General features: G+C 41.8%; 1 protein-coding gene and 1 pseudogene across 2 annotated transcripts in view; both read left to right on the top strand.

The window, feature by feature from the left end:
* LOC123742524 (uncharacterized) overlaps positions 1-14,072 on the top strand; it is a 23,599-nt gene extending 9,527 nt beyond the window's left edge. Inside the window, exons 2-6 of the mRNA XM_082974208.1 lie at positions 6,018-6,148; positions 6,350-6,511; positions 10,265-10,396; positions 10,979-11,090; positions 11,277-14,072. Coding sequence (XP_082830334.1) covers positions 6,018-6,148; positions 6,350-6,511; positions 10,265-10,396; positions 10,979-11,090; positions 11,277-12,232 — 1,493 coding nt within the window. The 3' untranslated portion in view covers positions 12,233-14,072. The remainder of the gene's footprint in view (positions 1-6,017; positions 6,149-6,349; positions 6,512-10,264; positions 10,397-10,978; positions 11,091-11,276) is intronic.
* LOC106602623 (uncharacterized) lies at positions 11,384-27,157 on the top strand (annotated as a pseudogene). Its single transcript, XR_014392112.1, has 3 exons — positions 11,384-11,404; positions 22,930-23,040; positions 23,339-27,157. The product of XR_014392112.1 is annotated as an uncharacterized LOC106602623 (transcript).

The following is a 27,157-nucleotide window of genomic DNA, read 5'->3' as shown; positions in this document are numbered from 1 at the left end:
TAAACCTCTGACCCACTAGAATTGTGATGCAGTGAATTATAAGTAAAATAATCTGTCTGTAAACAGTTGTTGGAAAAATGACTTGTGTCATGCACAAAGTAGATGTCCTAACCGATTTGCCAAAAACTATAGTTTGTTAACAAGAAATTTGTGGAGTGGTTGAAAAACGAGTTTTAATGACTCCAAACTTAGTACTTCAACTGTATATGACACATACCCACCGGGAGAGTGTGGGATGTCCCAGCCTCTACCCCCCGGGGGGTGATGTCCCATGGCTTTTATTCAAGTGTTGGAGGAACTGATTCTTATTCAAAAACAATGGAAGTGAGCCTGCACCCTGAAACCAAGGTTGCACTTGTAGATGGAACCGCCTGTGGGAACAAACACAAAACGTAGAATACATTAACTCCAGATAAAAAGAATGAGCACTAGTGACAAATATCTCTGCTGATAATATTATTGACAAACTTTTAATATGATTTGCTTTGCCAAGGTGATCATTTAAATGCAGGTTTAGTTTGCTTCAGTCGGTGGCCTTAAAGATTGTAGATGCGCTGAAACCCTCATTCACACTTTTGTTTTATCACGCCTGGACTACTGCAGCGCCATTCACTACGGACTCCCCACCAAATCACTGGACAGACTTCAACATGTAAAAAATGCAGCTGAGTCCTTGCACACGCGAGACCTTTGGGACTACATCACCCCACCCTCATCATACTCCACTATCTCCCAGTTCAATACAGGATCATCTTGAAATTGCTCATGCTCACCTACAAAGCACTCAATGGACTGGCACCCTCATACCTTACTGACCTCCTGCACCCCTTCACTCCCACCTGTTCACTGCACTCCTCTGACACTGGCCTCCTCACCCTCCCTCGCACTAGGCTCTGCTCCATGGAAGACCAGGCTTTTAGCAGTGCAGCTGCCCAACTCTGGAACTCCCTCTCCATATCAACCTCACAATCCATGCACATATTCAGGTCCACACTAACACTTCTTCACACAGGCTTACCTGGATTCTCTGTTGTCTTTAGTTTTTATCTTCTGTCTAGTTCACGTCCCTGGTTTATCTCATCATGTTTAGGGTTCTCCATGATTAGTCTGTCATCATGTTTAGTGTGCTTTTATATACTTACTTAATTAATATATGATTATTGTTTTTTTAATCCTGTTGACTTTGGGTGTCATGCAAATAGGTAAGTATAGTAATAATACATTTTAAAATGATAATTGTCATTGTGGGAGGATATGTTCCTTTCTAAATGAACATCTCAAAATGAGCTTGATTGATGTTATCTTGACTGGGAATGTGATCATAAAGTGCTCCAAATTGGAAATGTTCTCTTCTGAAATATAATTTTAGGAGTGGTGGTTGATATTTGGGACCGACAAGCACATACGTGCCCATGAAATCCCCAGGTTCCTGGGTCCAGACAAATCAAAGGCCCTTGTGTTCCATGAATTTACACAAGGTTACTTACAGGGTTTACGCAGTCCACCATTATATAATAATCAGAACTATTTATGATGTTGTACATGGCACCATTTTAATCCTTGACCATCAAAACATAGGGGTTGTCGTAGCGTTTGCTGTCATTAAAGGTGAAGACTGTAATATTATCAAATCAATTCTCTATGTGTAATTGTTCTGTAATTAAACGAATCACGGAGTAGTAATTAACTAGGAAGTCGGGGAACCACAGGAAAATGTTGTTTATAGAGTTTAAATTTCCCGACTATAACGCTTCAGATATTTTATTATCTTATCGATTACAGTCTTCTATTAATGTATTGTTACCTCATCAGTCTCATTTCTGAATGTCGCAAACCCTTGGAAATCTGCACGAACTCTAGCATCAAATCATGAATCAGCGATATACAAATTGGCTTAATTATTTATTTACTATCAATCACAGAATTACGTAAACACAAAATAGCTCATACATTGGTTACTAACATAACACAAGGAAAAGTCCTTAGTGGACAAAACCGATATGATGGCTTGGTAGACAAAGCAAAGGGGTGGAGAAAGCTCAAGAGTAGGAAACTCAATGGACCCACTGTAATACAGTTCATAACTACACTCATGTAAATGCTAAAACTTTGAATATGAACAGCCGCTCATTAGAAAATAAATCGCAATTTACATATTTACAAGTGTATGCCTTTGTTGTCCCTCTCTGTGATCGCCGGTCCATCTGCTGGATAATAGTTCATCGGAGAGTCTCTGGTTGCGTTCCCCAGAAGTCCCAAGGTCTTTCGTGGTTGTAGGTTGTTATAATGGATACGTCAGAGTACCATTCGGAGATGTTCTTAGATTGGATGCGTTTACCAGACTAAAGTGTTTAAACACCTGCAGCCTGAATAATTGGTCTTTAGTTTGTATATTTTTGCAATTTCAGCGTGGGGATGATCTCCACGTTCTCTGGTCTTGTCCTTTTTGTGGAGTTGTAGTTTAAACCACTTCACACCAGCATGTTTTGGTCTCTAGAGAGTAGTAGCCTTTTCAACGTGGCGACCCCGTCCTGGCGTTATCTTGACTAATGTAAAGTTTTTTGGAAGTGGCTTTTATACTGCAGTAGAAAAGGGGGCGTTCCATGATGCCGATGTAAATGTCTGTGCTCACGGGGTGTGGTCACTGACTCGTTAAAACTTTATATGAAAACCCATACTCATTTAGAAAGCTAACATCACATTTCATCTTTTCAAAAGTATTCCTATACTCAATCATTTATTTTATACAACATTCAGATGCAAACCCCATAATTGAGAAGTGTATATAAACAAATAAACAGTCATGTGTGTCTCCTGTCCTTCATGAGGTCACCAAATGAAACAAACTCGACATGACTGTTCCTTAAGTGTCCACGGACCACTCCAACTGCTTGGAATAAAGAAATACTGTTCAATTATTCAACCTTTTGACATTACCGTACTGCAGTCTTTCTCTGTGGTAACAAAGGGATTCTCAACCTTCATTTTGGCTGAGTGGGGTAAAGAATTTTAGGTATTTATGACCATCAAACCTGTTGTGGGGGAGAGAGCGAGAGGGCTATGGTCCTCACCCAAAAAGGGCACGTCGTGACAGGGTAGACCTAACTATGCTAACTAACTATGCAGGGTAGACCTTTCCTCTGTTATCATGTTTGGTTCAGACGATATGATGGAAAATACATTGTCCAGTAATGGCATAATAGCAAAATGGCCTCCACGGCAGCCAGGGGGCATTTTTGATGATCTGCATGGCATCATTGTAATCATTGAGCATCAAAACATAGGGGTAGACATCACCTTTTCTGTGTTATCATATTTGATTCAGAAGATATGACGCAAAATACATTATTTGGTTATGGCGGAATGGAAAATGGCTGCCGCGGCCACCAAGAGGTGTTTTTGCAATGCCTCCATATCAGAAAATGTAAAGGAACCAAATTGTACAAGTGTACCAAGTTTCATGCTTTTATGAAAAAGTTAAGTTGTCGCCTAAAACTTGCACATCGCCTGGACTAGAAGGCAGAGGCTGTGGGGCCTGTTGCCCTGTTCTCCTCTGCTCATGATTTTAGATGTGTTAACCACATATATGGTTAACCAGAATTGGGGTTGGGACAATTTTTGGATAGTATGCAATAATTCCCCTGATTACTTAGCTATATTGCGCAAAGACACAATATCATGTTCTAACCATATTCTTGATTTACTGTATTTCTTAGTATTTACTCAATGAAAACAATGTGATGCATGGAACATAATACATCAATCAATAAATATTATATCAAGAGTTTATGAGAAGTGTTACCTTAGATCCTTGCCAATTCTAGACAGTGGCAATATTGTACAAAATATATTGGCCTTTAAACGCCATGCAATTTAGTACTCATCTATAAAACAAAAGGTCAAAAGAGTCCATATTAACGAAGGAAATGGAAGGACTAACAGTACAGATAGATAGCAAAAACTGGAAAAGAAATGAAGGAACTTAAGAAAGATCCAGTGTAATATTTTATAAAAATAAAGCAAACTGGATGGAATATGGGGGAAAAATGCTCCAAATTATTTTTCAATCTTCAACATAGAAATGCTACCAATTTTTTTATTTATTGAAACTTATTACAAATGATGGAGTCACTCATGATTCACCGAAACAATATTTTGATAGAGGAAGTCAATACTTTTACGCATATGTTTTCGTTTCAGTCTCCTCCATCTCCACTAACCGAAGCTAATTGTATGGATTAGTTTCCTATTAATAATGTAAAATTAATATCTGTACAGAAAGACTCGTGTGAAGGCCAAATTACAGAGGAGGAACTTCTTGATGCAATTAAAGCCTTTAAGTCTGGGAAAACTCCAGGGCTGGATGGCATACCAGTGGAGGTATACCAAACTTTTTTTATACTCAGAGGACCTTTATTAGCATGTTTAACCACTCCTGTATAAATGGTAGATTATCAGAAACGCAAAAAGAAGGTCTGATTTCATTATTACTGAAACAGGATCCAAGTGGTGTGTATATATAAAGATCCAGTCCTTAAAAAATGGAGGCCTCTTACACTTCAGTGTTGTGATTAAAAAATTCTAGCTAAATGCTTGGCGCATATAATTAAAAAGGTATTGTTAGATATTATTCATCCTAATCAGACAGGTTTTTTACATGGACAATACATTGGCGATAATATAAGACCAGTACTGGAAACAATAGAATACTATGAAATATCGGAGAAACCAAGCCTGGTTTTCAAAGCTGACTTTGAAAAGGCTTTTGATAAAGTACGACTGGAGTTTATATATAAATGCCTAGAATATTTCAATTTTGGAGAACCTCTTAAAAAAAATGAGTTAAAGTTATGTATAGTAACCCTAGGTGTAAAATAGTAAATAATGGCTACATCAAAGTTTTAAACTGTCGAGGAGTAAAACAAGGTTGTCCACTATCGGCATATCTATTTATTATTGCCATCGAAATGTTAGCTGAAAAAATTTGATCCAACAATAATATTAAGGGATTAGAAATCCATGGCTTAAAAACAAAGGTGTCGTTGTACACTGATGATTCATGTTTTCTTTTAAAACCACAATTAGAATCCCTAAAATTCTTGCAACATTCTATTGGTTGCAGGTCACAGGTCCAGGAATGGCGGAAGAATTGCAACATTTACCTAGAACTAACGCTGCAGATAGCAATACTGGGTGATTTGAAAAGTCATAGTCAATGGATCAATAATTATTTTAGCAAAAATGTTTCTTTAATTTACAATCTGTAGAAGCTATGAGAATAGAAAGGTTCAGTACTTTTGTGAAGCATCGCAGCACAGTTGAAAAATATATGACAAATACAAAATGGATGGTGTTAAGAGATAGATGGGAGGGGTTGAATGGAGCTGAAGGGTGGGACTAATAACAACAAGATAACAAATGTAAAACATATGGGGTCTGTAAAATGTATATAGGTTCAGAAATTTTGTCAAATAGCACAGTTACAAATTTCTTTAATTTTACCTTTTATTTAACCAGGCAAGTCAGTTAAGAACAAATTCTTCTTTTCAATGATGGCCTAGGAACAGTGGGTCAACTGCCTTGTTCACGGGCAGAACGACAGATTTTTACCTTGTCAGCTCGGGGATTCGATCTTGCAACCTTTCGGTTACTAGTCCAATGCTCTAACCACTAGGCTACCCTGCAAACTGGATGGACATCAGAAATAGAGGAAGGCCAGGACTAAAAACAAACAGAATATAACTATTGTAAAATAGATTGTCTGTAAAATGTGTATAGTATGTATAAACTGAAGGTAGAAGCCTAAGTGTTATTGTTTATTAGTTTACTCCAATTGGGGGAGGGGTGGTAGGGTTTGCGGGGAATAATAAAGCTATATTCTAAAATAAGTGTTTGTGTGTGTGTGTGTGTATGGGATAAAACGTTCAAAAACATTTAATTATTTTATTTTACAAAATACCATTGAGCATTGACAGTAGCTAATCTAACCACCTCTTTTCTCCCAATATTTTTTTTAGGTGAAGGACATCTCACTGGAGGCCACAGGACCTTTTCGAAGCCAGGGGGACACAATACGTGGAGAGATGACCAACCAATCACTGTTGATGAGGGGAGTGGAACCTCAACCCAGCACGTTATCATGATAGAGGTTAGTGTAATAGTGTTGCATAAAAAATATGTTACTTTGTAAATCAAATGTGGCCCGTTTTTCAGAAAGGCTCCCCTCAGCTATTCACTGTCTTACATGTACATCCTTATGTATCTGCCATAGAGGAGCTTGTGAGACTTCCCTACGACATTGTTATCCAAATCAACTAGTTACTGGTAACAACCTCTCTTCTTGTGTCAGGCTGCAGATGCAGAGGCTGCAGGTCCTGGGGTCAAGCAGGAGAGGTCTGAAGGAGAGGAGGACCCACAGCACAGCAGAGACATCCAGATTGGAGCGCCCCCTGAATCCACGGAGGACCTTGCCGCCACGCCCCAGCCCAAGACCCGACGCAGCATCACGGAGGTCAGTGGAACGCCAAACGACGTCCTCAAGTCAGAGACCGACACAGAGACTTTAACTGTGACACACAGGCTTTTACACACAGGATCAGACCCAGAGAGAATGGTGCTGGGGAGACTGGGCTGTCCTCCTGCTCCTGGCTCAGAGTATTTACCGGTATTTCATCAGAGCCAGAGGACTGTTCATTCCCGTGGTGATGGTGACATGTTAGACACTGGAGGTGATGATCCGTCTTGTTCTTACACTACAGAGACGGAACCTGGCAACATATCCTTGGGTTTAGAGACACACACTGATCTGTTTAGAGGGGACTGGAACCGGTACAGTAGTAGTGTATACTCTGAAGAATGCCTAGATAAGAAAGGGCAGTGTCTGGTTGTAGATGAGGTGACTGTGAAAGTGGAGGACGACACTCCTCTGACATGGAATGCCGACAAGACTCACTTAGAAGAAGGACACTTGCAGGGCAACACCAGTGACTTCTTAGACTACAGTGAAAACTTGGAGACAAATCTAAATGTTGCGACCCACTCCTCTTTACACGCTTTCAGGGATCGTGACCCAGTGTCCACGTCATTAGGGCCTTCCGATTCACAAAGCCGCATCCTTTTTGATCAGGTATTGAACTCAAACGACAGGGCTAGAGCCCAGGCTCAGGGAGGAGGAGTCACATCAGGCAATATTAAAGAGAAACGGTTCCTCTGCATGTTCTGTAAAAAAGGCTTCAGTTGCCCCCAGAATGTGGAGATCCACCAGAGGGTCCACACTGGGGAGAAACCCTACAGCTGTACCCAGTGTCATATGCGCTTTGCCCAGGCTGGAACCCTGAAGAGGCACCAGAGGGTCCACACAGGGGTGAAACCCTTCAGCTGTACCCAGTGTCACATGTGCTTCGCTCAGGCTGGTGACCTGAAGAGGCACCAAAGGGTCCACACGGGAGAGAGGCCATTCGCCTGTAATCACTGCGGGAAGAAGTTCTCAGAGAGGAGATACCTCAGGATACACCTGCAAAAAAACCATTCCACTCTTTAACATAGAAAGTAGCCATACCACTTGATAGCTTCTGACGTTTAGATCAGACCCTGCATTAAAGGAACACTCAGCGAGATGATGTAGATGCAAAAAGTAAACAGCAGTAGTGGGTCAATTTCTACAACTAAGAGCGTTGAAGTGCAAGGCCCAGGCATTGTGGGAAATACAGTAACTTCAGAAAGTATTCACACCCCTTGACTTTTTCCACATTTTGTGTCACTGGCCTACACACAATAACCCATAATGTGAAAGTGGAATTATGATTTAAAAAATGTTTACAAATGAATCAAAAATTCTATGCTGAAATATCAATAAGTAATCAACCCCTTTTGTTATGGCAAGCCTAAACAAGTTCAGGAGTAAACATTTGCTTAACAAGTCACATAATAAGTTGCATGGACTTACTCTGTCTGCAATAATAGTGTTTAACATGATTTCTGAATGACTACCTCATCTCTGTACCCCACACATACAGATAATTGTAAGGTCCCTCAGTTGAGCAGTGAAAACACAGATTCAACCACAAAGACCAGGGAGGTTTTGCAATGTCGCACAAAGAAGAACACCTAAAATTATAAAAATACTGTACATTGAAATATCCCTTTGAGCATGGTGAAGTTATTAATTACACATTGGATGGTGCATCAATACACCCAGTCACTACAAAGATACAGGTGTCCTTTCTAACTCAATTGCTGGAGAGGAAGGAAACTGCTCAGGGATTTCACCATGAGGCCAATTGTGACTTTAAAAGTGTTACAGAGTTCAATGGCTGTGATAGGACAAAACCGAGGATGGATCAACAACATTGTAGTTACTCCACAATACTAATCTAATTAACATAGTGAAAAGAAGGACGCCTGTACAGAATAAGAATATTCCAAAACATGCATCCTGTTTGCAATATGGCACAAGTAAAACTGAAAAAAATGTGGCAAAGAAATTAACTTCATGTCCTGAATAAAGTGTTATGTTTGGGGCAAATCCAACACAACACGTGCCACTCTTCATATTTTCAAGCATGGTGGTGGCTGCATCATGTTATGGGTATGCTTGTCATCAGCAAGGACTAGAATTATTATTTTTTTATCATAAAAATAATAGAGCTAAGCACAGGCAAAATCCTAGATGAAAACCTGCGTCTGTCTGTTTTCCAACAGACACTGGGAGACATTCACCTTTCAGCAGGACAATAACCTCAAACACAAGGCCAAATATACACTGGTTGCTTACCAAGATGGCATAGTTACAGTTTTGACTTAAATTGTCTTGAAAATTCTATGGCAAGACTTGAAAATGGCTTTCTAGAAATGATCAACAACCAACTTGACAGAGCTTGAGTAATTTATTAAATATATATTTTTAAGAATAATGTGCAAATATTGTACAATCCAGGTGTGCAAAGCTATTCAAGATTTACCCAGAAAGACTCACAGCTGTAATCGCTGCCGAATGTGATTCTAACATGTATTGACTCAGTAGTGTGGTACTTATGTAAACTACATATTTCTGTATTTCATTTTCAATTCATTTGCAAAAATTTCTGAAAACATATTTTCACTTTGTCATTATGGAGTATTGTGTGTAGATGGGTGAGGAAACAAAGCTATTTTGAATTCAGGCTGTAACACAACAAAATGTGGAATAAGTCAAGGGGTATGAATCCTTTCTAAAGGCACTGTATAAGGCATATACAGTATAAGCCTAAACAGTCTGTTACGTAGTGTTTGTACTGTGTAAGCAAGTTTTTACCAACTCCAGTCCTCAAGTCAGCCAACAGTACACATTTTCGTTGTAGGCCAGAACAAACACACCTCATTCAACTCAGAGGGCTTGATGATTAGTTGACAAGTTGAATCGGGTAGCCTAGTGGTTAGAGGGTTGGACTAGTAACCGAAAGGTTGCAAGATTGAATCCCCGAGCTGACAAGGTACAAATCTGTTGTTCTGCCCCTGAACAAGGCAGTTAACCCACTGTTCCTAGGCAGTCATTGTAAATAAAAATGTGTTCTTAACTGACTTGCCTAGTTAAATAAAGGTTAAATAAAGGTTAAATAAAAACATTAAAGGTGTGCTTGTCCAGTGCTACAATAAAAATGTGTTCTGTTGGGGGACATGAGGACTGGAGTTGGGAAGCACTGTTGTAGGATATATGATATTCACACATGCCTACTTCATTACTTCCATTCAACTACAAAAGAAAATTCCCTGGGCACTTTTAATGAGAAAATTAATACACATTATCAAGTTCATGCAGATGATTTGTTGAGACGTGTATGTGTGGTTTTCATATGGTGTATTTAAAACTTGTTTATGTTTAATAAACACAAAATGGGACTTTTCATTCTAAGACTTTCATTGAGACTCTTTTGTACACATCACATCTGATGTCATCCTATTCTGCATACACACAACAGTGCTTTATAACCAATATATACCTACACATACCCACACACTAACACCTACTGTACACCTCACAGTTTAGTCAGGTTTGTCTGATGATGACTTTTGACTTATCATAGCTGACTTGTTTTTACCCACAACTGATTTGTTTTTATCCACCATGATGGGTTTAACAACAATGAAGTCATTCTGTAACTACAGTATAGGACTCAAACATAGTGGGGATGGGTAAACACTCCATGTTGAAAGTGTGTTTATTATCTGTGTGTACGTACTTGAGGGAGTGTATGTCTGTGTAATCTGCATCACCTGTCTCTTCCAGGAGGAGGGGAGTGAGGAGGGTCTGGGGAACCCTGAGGGGAACATGGTCATGGAGGACAACCAGACTCCACCTCCTCCTGAACCCACAGAGGAACCAGCTGAGCAGCACAGGACCACACACAGTCTCACTGAGGTGAGCCCACTGTGAACTACTGTCTGAATGGTATTAGGTCAGGGCCCGTATCCACAAAGTGTCTCAGAGCTGATCATAGATCATAATGAATGAGAGTATGTAGGTGGGGAGCTGCCCTACAGAGTGCTGTTGAGGCTACTGTCGACCTTCATTGCAAAACAGTGTGTTTTAATGAATTATTTGGTGACGTGAATATATTTAGTATTATTTTATCTAAAAAGGATAACTTTTTAAATGTTTTACCATTTTTATTTTTATGAAATTCACTGAGCAGGATGGTCCTCCCCTTCCTCCTCAAATTAGCCTCCACTGATGTAGACAGGTGGGGACCTTGTCCTCGATCTGCACTTCTACTCTGAGACTCTTTGTGGATACTGCCCCTGGTCTTGATAAATTCTGTCTTAAGTGTGGGACCATGCCTTTCAATTATCAAACCATTAGAGTGTTAAGTAATCAAATCAACTAACATGTTTGCATAGTATTCATAGCAATCCATCATTGCCCAATCAGATGATGCTCCATAGCAGGGTGCTCATATCAGATGTCTTGATTCAACATCCTCTCACTCTGTATCTCTTACAGTCAGTAGACATGGAGGATGGGAAGCCTGATCTGCTGCTGGTCAAAGAGGAGACAATAGAAGACGGACCAGAGAGCATTGACCTGCTGTGTGGACTAAAGATGGGGGAGCAAAGTAAGGGAGATATACATATAGCCTACATACAGTAATAGATCTTCAATGGGAATAGTGATGCGCCTGGCTATTGTGTTAAAGACATTATAATGTGTGAACTTGACCAGGTGATTGACAAACAAAACTCCATATGTGGAGTTTTCTCTGCCATTTTTGTAAAGTCTATTTTGTAACCTCTTCCTGCAGGTGGTTGGCTGGGGGCTAAAAGAGGAGATTGGGTGGCCATCTTGGATTCCCAGACCCAGATGAGTGCAACCAAAGGCCCAGGGGACGACATCACTGAGCAGGCCAGGACCAGAGGCAACATAGTGGAGGTCAGTGGATGGGACAGCGTCCTCAACTCTGGGATGGGGAACAACACTGTTAATCACAACCAGAAACAGACAGTCGAACACAAAACAACAACCGAACGTAATCTCCATGACAACAGACTGGCTGAGACCAGGGCGAGGCGTAGATTTGGTCTGCGGGGACGGGGAGGTGTCCATATGCGGCAGGAGAGAACAGTCATAGACTCGGCTAGCGATGCTCCGTCCTGCTCCTATAGTTGTGATTCAGAGAGACTGATGGCGCCTCAGTTTAACCCAACAACAGGTGCTGCCTTCAGCCTGCCTTCTATAGGATCTATCAACTGGAACATGGACCCTGTGACAACACAGACACTTCCTGGCCGTCCTCCTCACACTCTCCTAATGTTAAACCAGACCTCTGACAATGCCAGTGCCTCAACACTAAATGGCTACACAAGACCATTGACAAATGACAGTAGTAGTAGTAATGCTGTAAGCAGATCCGGTGGCAAAGAGAAGCGCTTCCCATGTTCGTTCTGTGGGAAAGCCTTCAGTTTCCCTAAACAGGTGGAGATCCACCAGAGGATGCACACGGGGGAGAAACCATTCAGCTGCCACCTTTGCCAGGCTAGTTTCTCCCACTCCTCCAACCTGAATAGGCACCAGAGGGTCCACACAGGGGTGAAACCCTTCAGCTGTACCCAGTGTCACATGTGCTTCACCCAGGCTGGTCACATGAAGAGGCACCAGAGGGTCCACACAGGGGAGAAACCCTTCAGCTGCCCCCAGTGTGAAAGGAAGTTCTCCCGCCAGAACCAGCTGAAGATGCACCTGAAGGTCCACACGGGATAGAGGCCTCCTACGCACTGCAGGAAGAGGTTCTCAGAGAGGAGCTACCTTAGGATACACCAGCTGAAAAACCATTCCACTCTTTAACATAAAAGTAATCAGTCCACTCGATAGCTTCTGACTTTTAGATCAAATCCTACATTAAAGACAACAATTCATTTTAATTGTAGTCAGCAGAAAAGATCCACAGTTGCATTTGGAATAGCGAGAGTAACAGATTTCAGTGTTGAATATTTATGGGTAGAATATTGCATCGAGACAATGTGACATATAAGGCATTTAAGCAATTCAAAAACGTTCCATTATAAATCTCAATCTGGGTCAGGTGGGCATCATTTGAAAGCGTATTATATTTTCAACATGACTTGCTATGTTCTAAAATACGGTCTTAGTGTTAGGCTTTGACAAGGCATTTTAGACAAACAGATCGCATTTTGGTGCGCATAGAATGGAGTCGCATTCAGGTGCGTGTTCCGCTTCTAATTTTCTTCACAATATGACAAACATGCTCATTCTGTTCAGGACAACCATGGGTGTGACGCATGACATCCTTGTCACTGTATGGCGGTCTTCGGCATCTGCGGCGGAAGGTGGCCGAGCTACAGTGGTGTTTGTCAGGCTATGAGACAGCCCGAAAATCGGATGTCTCACAAAAACGTCTGTAGCGTCCGAACGGTTTGGCGTACAAAACTAATATTACCACTCTATGGCAAGATGGGGCTCTCTCAAACACGATGTTCTCAGTTTTTGCTCTACGACCCCCATAAGTGTCACAGGTAACCGGTGCCGATTTAAAACAATGAATGGAAGTATGGAGGTAGTTTTGTGCCTACCCAAAAAAAGAAGAATACACTAAGATCATATTTTCGAAATTAGTTAGTCATGTTGGAAATAGAATAAGCTTTACAATGATGCCCACCTGACCCAGACTGAGATTTATAATGGAACATTTTGCATTGCTTAAACAGCAATAGTAATTGTGTTACGGTGGGAATACAGGGCTGTGTAAAATAAAAATAAAGTGTGCTTGCTTCAGTTCCTCAACTTTGAAGCTAGGAGAGCTCAAAAAGCAGCTTATATTTGAAGGTTCTTTCCTTGAATCATAAAAGTCCATTGAAATGATGTGGGAACTGCACAGTTTGGAGAGGTGTGTGGCAGTTTAGACCTCTCACTTAAACCCTTGTCATTTTTGTTGTCTTAACTTGCAACTACCCCACATTTTCCAAGAAAATTATTTTCATGTTACTGAATGCATCCAGAGTATTTTGAGATATCGTTATCAACAAATGCGGCAAAATCCAGTAAAAGTAAAATGCACATAAAATCAAGCGTTATGTTTGGATTCAGATGAACTGTTGTGTCCTCACCTTTGGAGATTATGGGGAAATGATCAGACAAGTGGGGCGCCAGGTAGCCTAGTGGTTAGAGCGTTGGGCCATTAACCGAAAGGTTGCTAATTCGAATCCCCAAGCTGACAAATTAAAAATCTGTCGTTCTGCCCCTGAGCAAGGCAGTTAAGCCACTGTTCCTTGGCCATCATTGTAAATAAGTAAAATAATAATTGACTTGCCGAGTTAAGTAAATGAAGTGTCCTTTTTGAACTGTTACCATGGTAATGCATATACTTTTTATATTTCTTCTGTAGGAAACATTTCAATATGGCCCTTTCCATATAGGCCAATGTCCACGAGTGTAAAGGTTTAATGAGAAAGGAATGCACTTAATCAAGTTCATGACGATTTATTTGTTGACACGTGTGTATGTGTGGTTTTCTTATGGTGTATTTAAAACTTGTTTATGTTCAATAAACACAAAAATGGGACTTTTCATTCCAAGACTTTCATTGAGACAATTTTGTATACATCAGTTCCTGTATCCACAAAGCGTCTCAGAGTAGAACATTTGTCATTAGTGCTGAGAGTAGATACATTTTTACTCCTACTCTGATGGGTAAAAATAAAAGCTATGTGGGAAGCCTCTTTAGTGATAAGAGCCATACCTAGTTGACAGATACAGTATTTAGGAGACATCATGAGGTGTCCTAACAAGCTAAAAGTTACCAGCAGGTGTCTTGATAATAGAAAAAAAGCAGCATTTCAGTGGTTCCTGTGCCACATCCAATTGCTTTGGAGTCTTTGGAGTGGTTAAAAGATTGTTTTGATAATTCTAAATGAACAATCCATAAATAATATAGACCTACATGCAACAGTATCTCTTGCAGTTTTTGTATGTATAAACTGGAAGTAGAAGCCAAACTTTTGTTATTCAATAGTTTACGCCAATTAGGGGAGGGGGTGTTAGGGTTAGTGGAATATAATAAAGTAAAATATATATGTATTTTATATGTGCAGTTGAAGTCCGAAGTTTACATACACCTTAGCCAAATACATTTAAACTCAGTTTTTCACAATTCCTGAAGTTTAATCCTAGTAAACATTCCCTGTCTTACGTCAGTTAGGATCACCACTTTATTTTAAGAATGTGAAATGTCAGAATAATAGTAGAGAGAATTATTTATTTCAGCTTTTATTACATTCATCACATTCCTAATGTGTCAGAAGTTTACATACACTTAATTAGTATTGGGTAGCATTGCCTTTAAATTGTTTAACTTGGGTCAAATGTTTTGGGTAGCCTTCCACAAGCTTCCCACAATAAGTTGGGTGAATTTTGGTCCATTCCTCCTGACAGAGCTTGTGTAACTGAGTCAGGTTTCTAGGCCTCCTTGCTTGCACACACTTTTTCAGTTCTGCCCACAAATTTTCTGTAGGATTTAGGTCAGGGCTTTGTGATGGCCACTCCAATACCTTGACTTTGTTGTCCTTAAGCCATTTTGCCACAACTTTGGAAGTATGCTTGGGGTCATTGTCCATTTGGAAGACCCATTTGCAACCAAGCTTTAACTTCCTGACTGATGTCTTGAGATGTTGCTTCAATATATCCACATAATTTTCCTGCCTCATGATGCCATCTATTTTGTGAAGTGCACCAGTCCCTCCTGCAGCAAAGCACCCCCACAACATGATCCTGCAACCCCCGTGCTTCACGGTTGGGATGGTGTTCTTCGGCTTGCAAGCCTCCTCCTTTTTCCTCCAAACATAATGATGGTCATTATGGCCAACAGTTCTATTTTTGTTTCATCAGAAAAGAGGACATTTCTCCAAAAAGTACGATCTTTGTCCCCATGTGCAGTCGAAAACCGTAGTCTGGCATTTTTATGGCGGTTTTGGAGAAGTGGCTTCTTCCTTGCTGAGCGGCCTTTCAGGTTATGTCGATATAGGACTCGTTTTACTGTGGATATAGATACTTTTGTACCTGTTTCCTCCAGCATCATCACAAGGTCCTTTGCTGTTGTTCTGGGATTGATTTGCACTTTTCGCAACAAAGTACGTTCATCTCTAGGAGACAGAACGCGTCTCCTTCCTGAGCGGTATGACGACTGCGTGGTCCCATGGTGTTTATACTTGCGTACTATTGTTTGTACAGATGAACGTGGTACCTTCAGGCATTTTGAAATTGCTCCCAAGGATGAACCAGACTTGTGGAGGTCTACAATTATTTTTCTGAGGTCTTGGCTGATTTCTTTTGATTTTCCGATGATGTCAAGTAAAGAGGCACTGAGTTTGAAGGTAGGCATTGAAATACATCCACAGGTACACCTCCAGTTGACTCAAATGATGTCAATTAGCCTATCAGAAGCGTCTAAAGCCATGACATCATTTTCTGGAATTTTTGAAGCTATTTAAAGGCACAGTCAACTTAGTGTATGTAAACTTCTGACCCACTAGAATTGTGATACAGTGAAATAATCTGTCTGTAAACAATTGATGGAAAAATTACTTGTGTCATGCACAAAGTAGATGTCCTAACCAACTTGCCAAAACTATAGTTTGTTAACAACAAATTTGAGGAATGGTTGAAAAACGAGTTTTAATGACTCCAACCTAAGTGTATGTAAGCTTCCGACTTCGACTGTATGTGTGTGTATATATTTCTGTGTATGCATGTACAGTGCATTCGGAAAGTATTCAGACCCCTTGACTCTTTCCACATTTTCTTACGTTACAACCTTATTCTAAAATTGATTCCGTTTATTTTTTCCCCTCATCAATCTAACAAAATACCCCATAACGTCGAAGCAAAAACAGGTTTTTAGACATTTTTGTAAATGTATTACAAATACAAAACTGAAATATTACATTTACATAAGTATTCAGACCCTTTACTCAGTACTTTGTTGAAGCACCTTTGGCAGTGATTACAACCTCAAGTCTTTTTGGGTATGATGCTACAAGCTTGGCACACCTGTATTTGAGGAGTTAATCCCATTCTTCTCTGCAGATCCTCTCAAGCTCTGTCAGGTTGGATGGGGATCGTTGCTGCACAGATATTTTCAAGTCTCTCCAGAGATGTTCGATCGGGTTCAAGTCCAGGCTCTGGCTGGGCCACTCAAGGTCATTCAGAGACTTGTCCCGAAGCCACTCTTGCGTTGTCTTGGCTGTGTGCTTAGGGTTGCTCAACGATGAGACAGCATATAGCGAGGAGGTCAGCGACCTGGCAGTGTGGTGCCAGGACAACATCCTCTCCCTGAACGTGATCAAGACAAAGGAGATTATTGTGGACTACAGGAAAAGGAGGACAGAGCACGCCCCCATTCTCATCGATGGGGCAGCAGTGGAGCAGGTTGAGAGCTTCAAGTTCCTTGGTGTCCACATCACCAACAAACTATCATGGTCCAAACACACTAACACAGTCGTGAAGAAGGCACGACAAAGCCTATTCCCCCTCAGGAGACTGAAAAGATTTGGCATGGGTCCTGAGATCCTCAAAAGGTTCTACAGCTGCACCATTGAGAGCATCCTGACTGGTTGCTTCACTGCCTGGTATGGCAACTACTCGGCCTCCGACCGCAAGGCACTACAGAGGGTAGTGCGTACAGCCCAGTACATCACTGGGGCCAAGTTTCCTACCATCCAGGACCTCTGTACCAGGTAGTGTCAGAGGAAGGCCCTAAAAATTGTCAAAGACTCCAGCCACCCTAGTCATAGACTGTTCTCTCTGCTTACGCACGGCAAGCAGTACCGGAGCACCAAGTCTAGGTCCAAAAGTCCAAAAGGCTCCTGAACAGCTAATCAAAGAGCTACCCGCACCCCTCTTTTACGCTGCTGCTACTCTCTGTTTATTATATATGAATAAGCACTTTAACTCTATCTACATGTACATATTACCTCAATTACCTTGACTAACCCGGTGCCTCCACACATTGACTCTGTACCAGTTCCCCCTGTATACAAACTCGCTATTGTTATTTTACTGCTGCTGTTTAATTATTTGTTAATTCTATTTTACATTTTTTACTTATCTATTTTTTTACTTAAAGCCTTGTTGGTTAAGGGCTTGTCAGTAAGCATTTCACTGTAAGGTCTACACCTGTTGTATTCGGCGCATTTGTGACAAATAAAATTTGATTTGATTTGTTGTCCTGTTGGAAGGTGAACCTTCACCCCAGTCTGAGGTCCTGTGCGCTCTGGAGCAGGTTTTCATCAAGGATCTCTCTGTACTTTGCTCTGTCCCCCAGACGTGGCACTTGGCGTTCAGGCCAAAGAGTTCAATCTTGGTTTCTTCAGACCAGAGAATCTTGTTTCTCATGGTCTGAGTCCTTAATGTGCCTTTTGGCAAACTCTAAGCGGGCTGTCATGTGCCTTTTACTGAGGAGTGGCTTCAGTCTGGCCACTCTACCATAAAGGCCTGATTGGTGGAGTGCCTCAGAGATGGTTGTTCTTCTGGAAGGTTCTCCCATCTCTACAGAGGTTCTCTGGAGCTCTGTCAGAATGACCGTTGGGTTCTTGGTCACCTCCCTGACCAAGGCCCTTCTCCCCTGATTGCTCAGTTTGGCTGGGCGGCCAGCTTTAGGACGATTCTTGGTGGTTCCAAACTTCTTCCATTTAAGAATGATGGAGGCCGGGCCTCCCGAGTGCGCAGTGGTCTAAGGCACTGCATCGCAGTGCACGCTGTGCCACTAGAGATTCTGGGTTCGTGTCCAGGCTCTCTCGCAGCCGGCCGCGACCGGGAGACCCATGGAGCAGCGCACAATTGGCCCAGCGTCATCTGGGATAGGGGAGGGTTTGGCCGGCAGGGATGTCCTTGTCCCATTGTGCACTAGCGACTTCTGTGGCGTGCTGGGCACAGTGACACAGTCGCCAGGTGTACAGTGTTTCCTCTGACACATTGGTGAGGCTGGCTTCTGGGTTAAGTGGGCATTGTGTCAAGAAGCAGTGCGGCTTGGCTGGGTCGTGTTTTGGAGGATGCCCGGCTCTCGGCCTTCGCCTCTCCCGAGTCCATACGGGAGTTGCAGCAATGAGACAAGACTGTAACTACCAATTGGATACCACGAAAACTGGGGAGAAAAAAAGGGGTAAAAAAATCAAAATTAAAAAAGAATGATGGAGGCCACTGTGTTTTTGGGGACCTTCAATGCTACAGACATTTCTTGGTACCCTTCCCCAGGTCTGGCCTCAACACAATCCTGTCTCGGAGCTCTACGGACAATTCCTTCGACCTCATGATTTGGTTTTTGCTCTGCCATACACTGTCAACTGTGGGACCTTATATAGACAGGTGTGTGCCTTTCCAAATCATGTCCAATCAATTGAATTTACCACAAGTGCACTCCAATCAAGTTGTAGAAACATCTCAAGGATGATCATTGGAAATAGGATGCACCTGAGCTCAATTTCGAGTCTCATTGCAATATGTCTGAAACCTGTTTTCGCTTTGTCATTATGAGGTATTGTGTGTAGATTGATGAGGCTATAAAATAATTTCATACATTTTAGAATAAGGCTGTAACGTAACAAAATGTGGAAAAAGTCAAGGGTTCTGAATACTTTCCGAATGCACTGTATGTACAGTTGAAGTCGGAAGATTGCATACACTTAAGTTGGAGTGATTAAAACTCGTATTTCAAGCACTCCACAAATTTCTTGTTAACAAACTATAGTTTTGGCAAGTCGGTCAGGACATCTACTTTGTGCATGAAACAAGTAATTTTTCCAAAAATTGTTTACAAACCACGCAGCCGTCATACCACTCAGGAAGGAGATGCGTTCTGTATCCTAGAGATGAACGTACTTTGGTGCGAAAAGTGCAAATCATTCCCGGAACAACAGCAAAGGACCTTGTGAAGATGCTGGAGGAAACAGGTACAAAAGTATCTATATCCACAGTAAAACGAGTCCTATATTGTCATAACCAGAAAGGCCGCTCAGCAAGGAAGAAGCCACTGCCCCAAAACCTCCATAAAAAAGCCAGACTACGGTTTGCAACTGCACATGGGGACAAAGATCGTACTTTTTGGAGAAATATCCTCTGGTTTGATGAAACAAAAATAGAACTGTTTGGCCATAATGACCATCGTTATATTTGGAGGAAAAAGGGGGAGGCTTGCAAGCCGAAGAACACCATCCCAACCGTGAAGCACGGGGGTTGCAGCATCATGTTGTGGGGATGCTTTGCTGTTGGAGGGACTGGTGCACTTCACAAAATAGATGGCATCATGAGGCAGGAAAAATACGTGGATATATTGAAGCAACATCTTAAGACATCAGTCAGGAAGTTAAAGCTTGGTTGCAAATGGGTCTTCCAAATGGACAATGACCCCAAGCATACTTCCAAAGTTTTGGCAAAATGTCTTAAGGACAAGAAAGTCAAGGTATTGGAGTGACCATCACAAAGCCCTGACCTCAATCCTATAGAAAATGTGTGGGCAGAACTGAAAAAGCGTGTGTGAGTAAGGAGGCCTACCAACCTGACTCGGTTACACCAGCTCTGTCAGGAGGAATGGGTCAAAATTCACCCAACTTATCGTGGGAAGCTTGTGGAAGGCTGCCCGAAATGTTTGACCCAATTTAAAGGAATGCGACAAAATACTGAATGAGTGTATGTATACTTCTGAGCCACTGGGAATGTGATGAAATAATTAAAAGCTGAAATAAATCATTCTCTCTACTATTATTCTGACATTTCACATTCTTAAAATAAAGTGGTGTTCCTAACTGGCCTAAGACAAGGTATTTTTGAAGAACTGAGTTTAAATGTATTTGGCTAAGGTGTATGTAAACTTCTGACTTCAACTGTTTGGACACACCTACTAATTCAAGGGTCTTTCTTTATTTTTGCTATATTCTAATAAGAGTAAAGACATCAACACTATGAATTAACACATATGGAATAATGTAGTGACCCAAAAATATTTGATATTTTAGATTCTTCAAAGTAGCCCCCCTTTGCCTTGATGACAGCTTTGCACACTCTTGGCATTCTCTCAACCAGCTTCACCTGGAATTATTTTTCAACAGTCTTGGAGGAGTTCCCACATATGCTGAGCACTTGTTGGCTGCTTTTCCTTCACTCTGCGGTCCAACACATCCCTAACCATCTCAATTCGGTTGAGGTCGGATGATTGTGGAGGCCAGGTCATCTGATGCAGCACTCCATCACTCTCCTTCTTAGTCAAATAGCCCTTACATAGCTTGGAGGTGTGTTGGGTCATTGTCCTGTTGAAAAACAAATGATAGTCCCACTAAGCGCAAACCAGATGTGATGGCATATCTCTGCAGAATGCTGTGGTAGCCATGCTGGTTAAGTGTGCCTTGAATTCGAAATAAATCAGACGGTGTCACCAGCAAAGCACCAACACACCTCCTCCTCCATTCTTCACAGTGAGAACCACACATGCGGAGAACATCCGTTCACCTACTCTGCATCTCACAAAGGCACGGCGGTTGGAACCAAAAATCCCAAATTTGGACTCATCAGACCAAAGGACAGATTTCCACCAGTCTAATGTCCATTGCTCTTGTTTCTTGGCCCAAGCGAGTCTCTTCTTGTTATTGGTGTTCTTTAGTAGTGGTTTCTTTGCAGCAATTTGACCATGAAGGCCTGATTCATGCAGTCTCCGCTGAACAGTTGATGTTGAGATGTGTCTGTTACTTGAACTCTGTGAAACATTTATTTGGCTGCAATTTCTGAGGCTGGTAACTCTAATGAACTTATCCTCTGCAGCAGAGGTAACTTTGGGTCTTCCTTTCTTGTAGAGGTCCTCGTGAGAGCCAGTTTCATCATAGCGCTTGATGGTTTTTGCGACTGCACTTGAAGAAACTTTTGAAGTTCCTGAAATGTTCCATATTGACTGACCGTCATGTCTTAAAGTAATGATGGACTGTTGTTTCTCTTTGCTTATTTGAGCTGTTCTTGCCATAATTTGAACTCGGTCATTTACCAAATAGGTCTAATTTCTGAATACCACCCCTACCTTGTCACAACAGAACTGATTGGCTCAAACACATTAAGAAATAATAATTTATTAAGTTGTAACAAGGCACACCTGTTAATTGAAATGCTTCCAGGTGACTACCTCATGAAGCTGTTTGAGAGAATGCCAAGAGTGTGCAAAGCTGTCATCAAGGCAAAGGGTGGCTATTGGAAAAATCTCAAATTTTAAATATATTTTGATTTTTTTTGAAGCACTTCTTTGGTTACTATATGATTCCATATGTGTTATTTTGTAGTTTAGATGTCTTCACTACTATTCTACAATGTAGAAAATATTACAAATAAAGAAAAACCCTTGAATGAGCAGGTGATCTAAAACCTTTGACCGGTAGTGTATATATATTTAAACAGCTATATATGGGCGATTGGAAATGATGCAGACAATTACATTGATGGATGCTAGAATCTATCTGCAATATTAAAGCTGATCTACCCCCTCAAATTTGTTTTAATAAATAAAACAAACCGCACTTACAGTTGACCGGGGAAGCTCTAGCAGGGCAGAAATTTTACAAACTTGCATGTTGTAAAGGTGGCATCCTATGATGGTGCCACGTTGAAAGTCACTGAGCTCTTCAGTAAGGCCATTCTACTGCCAATGTTCGTCTATGGAGATTGCATGTCGGTGTGCTCGATTTTATACACCTGTCAGCAACGGGTGTGGCTGAAATAGCCGAGTCGACTAATTTGAAAGGTTGTCCACATACTTTTGACCATGTAGGGTAGTTGAAGGCTTTTTCCTTGAGTAATAAAAATACATTGAAATTTACTTAGGAACTGTGCACAGTTTGGAGAGGTGTGTGTCCACTTGGAGACACCAGTTAGATCTCTCACTCAAACCCTAGTTTAATAGTTTTTTCTTATCTTGCACCTACTCCAAAATTTCAATGAATATTCTTATTATGGTACTGAATGTATCCAGAGTATTTTCAGATTTCGTTATTGACAAATGCTGTGAAAAGTACAGTAAATGTAAAATGAACATAAAATCAACAGTGTCATGTTTGGATTCAATCTTGTGTCAGGTGAACAGTTATGTACTTACGTTTGGTTTTATAATTTTCATATAATCTCAGAAGTGTTCTCTTTCAGTTGCTACCATGGTAATGCATATGCTTTGTATAGTTCTTCTTTTAGAAACGTTTCAGTTTGGCCCTAACCATATAGGCCAATTTCAACAAATGTATTGGGTTATCAAGTGTGGGACCATGCCTTTGAATGATCAAACCACTAAAGACTGTCAAGTAATCAAAGCAACTAACATGTTTGCATAGTACTCATAGCAATCCTTCATTGTCCAACCAGAAGATGCTCCATAGCAGGGTGATTTCTTGATCCAACATCCTCTCACTCTGTATCTTTTACAGTCAGTAGACATGGAGGATGGGAAGCCTGATCTGCTGCTAGTCACAGTAAAGACCATGGAGACGGACCAGAGAACATTAATCTGCTGAGTGGACTAAAGATGGGGGAGCAAGGTAAAGGACAAATACATATAGCCCATTGTCTTCCGACAGGTGGCTTCACTTCTACGCAACGCTCATCCCTCATCCCGAAATCATCTCACTATCTGAAAATAAGGCAATGCATATTGCCTACATACAGTAATAGATCTTCAATGGGAATAGTGATACAACTGGCAATTGTTTTTTTCTTCATTCATAAAATGAAATCACTACAACTTATGTTTAAATACAAAGGCACACATAATAAATTAACTTGACCAGGTGATTCACTTAAAAAAACGAATGTCTACTTTCTAACCTCTTCCTGCAGGTGGTTGGCTGGAGGATAACAGAGGAGACTGGGTGGCCATCTTGGATTCCCAGACCCAGAAGTGTGCAGCCAATGGCCAAGCAGAGGTCAGTGGATGGGACAGCGTCCTCATCTCTGGGCTGGGGAACAACACTGTTAACAACAACCAGAAACAGACTGTCAAAAACAAAACAACATCCAAACTTAGTCTCCATGACAACAGACTGGCTGAGACGAGGGCGAGGTGTAGATTTGGTCTGCGGGGATGGGGAGGTGTCCGTATGCAGCAGGAGAGAACAGACACAGACTCGGTTAGTGATGCTCCATCCTGCTACTATAGTTGTGATTCAGAGAGACTGATGGCGCCTCAGGTTAACCCCCTAACAGGTGCTGCCTTCAGCCTGCCTTCTATAGGATCTATCAACTGGAACATGGACCCTGTGACAACACAGACACTCCCTCACACTCTCCTACTGTTAAACCAGACCTCAGACAATGCCAGTGCCTCAACACTAAATGGATACACAAGCCCGATGACAAATGACAGTAGTAGTAGTAACGCTATTAGTAGATCCAGTGGCAAAGAGAAGCGCTTCCCATGTTTATTTTGTGGGAAAGCCTTCAGTTTCCCCACACAGGTGGAGATCCACCAGAGGATGCACACGGGTGAGAAACCATTCAGCTGCCACCTTTGCCAGCCAGTTTTTCACACTCATCCAGTCTGAAGAGGCACCAGAGGATGCACACTGGGGAGAAACCATTTGACTGCCACCTGTTCCGGGCCAGTTTTTCACACTCATTCAACCTGAAGAGGCACCAAAGGGTCCACACAGGGGAGAAATTGTACAGCTGCCCCCAGTGTGAGAAGAGGTTCTCCCACCAGCACCGGCTGAAGATGCACCAGAAGGTCCACACAGGAGAGAGTCCGTTTGCCTGTACGCAGTGCGGGAAGAGGTTCTCAGAGAGGAGCTGCCTCAGGATACACCAGCAGAAAATGCATACGGCCCATGTAAAGAGTATAGTGACATCACCATCTAACTGAGCAGCAGCAGTTAGGGAGAGCTCCTCATAAAATTTTATTATTTTTGTTCAATTATTTTGTGTTTTGTTTCAATGCAGTGCTGTTTTCTCCACACCTGGAGATATTAGTAGATGTTTTTCCTTTGAGAACATTGTTTGATTTGGAGATTTGGAGAGAGATTGATCAACCTGGCTCTAAAGGCTAGCTAGTCTACTAAGTCATCTTGATCATCTGGCAAGAAGCAACAAGGGCAGGATTGAGGGACTAGGGCATCAGGACAACGAGAAGAAGGAGGAGAAATAGAGGATAAAACCAACAGAAAAAAGGAATTGATTTGGAGGATTTCTAAAGGAAAGACAGTACAAGGCATTGGAAAGTCAAAAAACAAACAAAAACACACACAACGGAGAGGTAGGATATCATAGATATCATCCTGACCAACTTGCCCTCTAAATACACCTCTGCTGTCTTCAATCAGGATCTCAGCAATCACTGCCTCATTGCCTGCATCTGTAATGGGTCCGCGGTCAAATGACCACCCCTGATCACTGTCAAATGCTCCCTAAAACACTTCAGTGAGCAGGCCTTTCTAATCAATCTGGCCCGGGTATCCGGGAAGGATATTGACCTCATCCCGTCAGTAGAGGATGCCTGGTTGCTCTTTAAAAGTGCTTTCCTCACCATCTTAAATAAGCATGCCCCATTCAAAAAATGTAGAACTAAGAACAGATATAGCCCTTGGTTCACCCCAGACTTGACTGCCCTTGACCAGCACAAAAACATCCTGTGGCATACTGCATTAGCATCGAATAGCCCCCGCAATATGCAACATTTCAACGAAGTCAGGAACCAATATACACAGTCCGTTAGGAGAGCTAAGGCTAGCTTTTTCAAACAGAAATATGCATCCTGTAGCACTATTTCCAAAAAGTTTTGGGACACTGTAAAGTCCATGGAGAATAAGAGCACCTCCACCCTCTCTTTCTAAAATTATCCGCCGAAATTGTTGCAACCCCTATTACTAGCCTGTTCAACCTCTCTTTCGTATCGTCTGAGATCCGCAAAGATTGGAAAGCTGCCGCAGTCATCCCCCTCTTCAAAGGGGGAGACACTCTAGACCCAAACTGTTATAGACCTATATCTATCTTGCCCTGCCTTTCCAAAGTCTTCGAAAGCCAAGTTAACAAACAGATCACCGACCATTTCGAATCCCACCGTACTTTCTCCGCTATGCAATCTGGTTTCCGAGCTGGTCATGGGTGCACCTCAGCCACGCTCAAGGTCCTAAACGATATCATAACCGCCATCAATAAAAGATAGTACTGTGCAGCCGTCTTCATCAACCTGGCCAAGGCTTTCGACTCTGTCAATCACCGCATTCTTATCGGCAGACTCAATAGCCTTGGTTTCTCAAATGACTGCCTCGCCTGGTTCACTAACTACTTCTCAGATAGAGTTCAGTGTGTCAAATCGGAGGGCCTGTTGTCCGGACCTCTGGCAGTCTCTATGGGGGTGCCACAGGGTTCAGTTCTCGGGCCGACTCTTTTCTCTGTATATATCAATGATGTCATTCTTGCTGATGGTGATTCTCTGATCCACCTCTACGCAGACGACACCATTCTGTATGCATCTGGCCCTTCTTTGGACACTGTGTTAACAAACCTCCAAACAAGCTTCAATGCAATACAACACTCCTTCCGTGGCCTCCAACTGCTTTTAACTGCTAGTAAAACTAAATGCATGCTCTTCAACCGATTGCTACAGCACCCGCCTGCCCGACTAGCATCACTACTCTGGACGGTTCTGACTTAGAATATGTGGACAACTATAAATACCTAGGTGTCTGGCTAGACCATATAAACTCCTTCCAGACTCACATTAAGCATCTCCAATCCAAAATCAAATCTAGAATTGTCTTCCTATTTCCTTCCTTCCTCCTTCACATATGCTGCCAAACATACCCTCGTAAAACTGACTATCCTACAGATCCTTGACTTCGGCGATGTCATTTACAAAATAGCCTCCAACACTCTACTCAGCAGATTGGATGTAGTCTATCACAGTGCCATCCGTTTTGTCACCAAAGCCCCATCTACTACCCACCACTGCGACCTGTATGCTCTCGTTGGCTGGCCCTCGCTACATATTCGTTGCCAAACCCACTGGCTCCAGGTCATCTATAAGTCTTTGCTAGGTAAAGCCCTGCCTTATATCAGCTCACTGGTCACCATAGCAACACCCACCCATAGCACACGCTCCATCAGGTAAATTTCACTGGTCATCCCCAAAGCCAACACCTCCTTTGGCCGCCTTTCCTTCCAGTTTTCTGCTGTCAATGACTAGAATGAATTGCAAAAATCATTGAAGCTGGAGACTTATATCTCCCTCTCTAACTTTAAGCATCAGCTGTCAGAGCAGCTTACCGATCACTGTACCTGTACACAGCCCATCTGTAAATAGCACACCCAACTACCTCATCCCCATATTGTTATTTATTTATTTTTGCTCTTTTGCACCCCAGTATCCCTACTTGCACATCATCATCTGCACATCTATCACTCCAGTGTTAATGCTAAATTGTAATTATTTCACCTCTATGGCCTATTTATTGCCTTACCTCTCTAATCTTACTACATTTGCACACACTGTACATAGATTTTTGTATTGTGTTATTGACTGTACGTATGTTTATCCCATGTGTAACTCTGTGTTGTTGTTTTGTCACACTGCTTTGCTTTATCTTGGCCAGGTCGCAGTTGTAAATGAGAACTTGTTCTCAACTGGCCTACCTGGTTAAATAAAGGTGAAATTTAAAATAA

Source organism: Salmo salar, chromosome 04, assembly GCF_965601325.2.
Source record: "Salmo salar chromosome 04, fSalSal1, whole genome shotgun sequence".
In the NCBI taxonomy this organism is placed as follows: domain Eukaryota; kingdom Metazoa; phylum Chordata; class Actinopteri; order Salmoniformes; family Salmonidae; genus Salmo; species Salmo salar.
The sequence above is the reverse complement of the archived record's forward strand: the minus strand, read 5'-3'. Positions and strand labels throughout refer to the sequence as shown.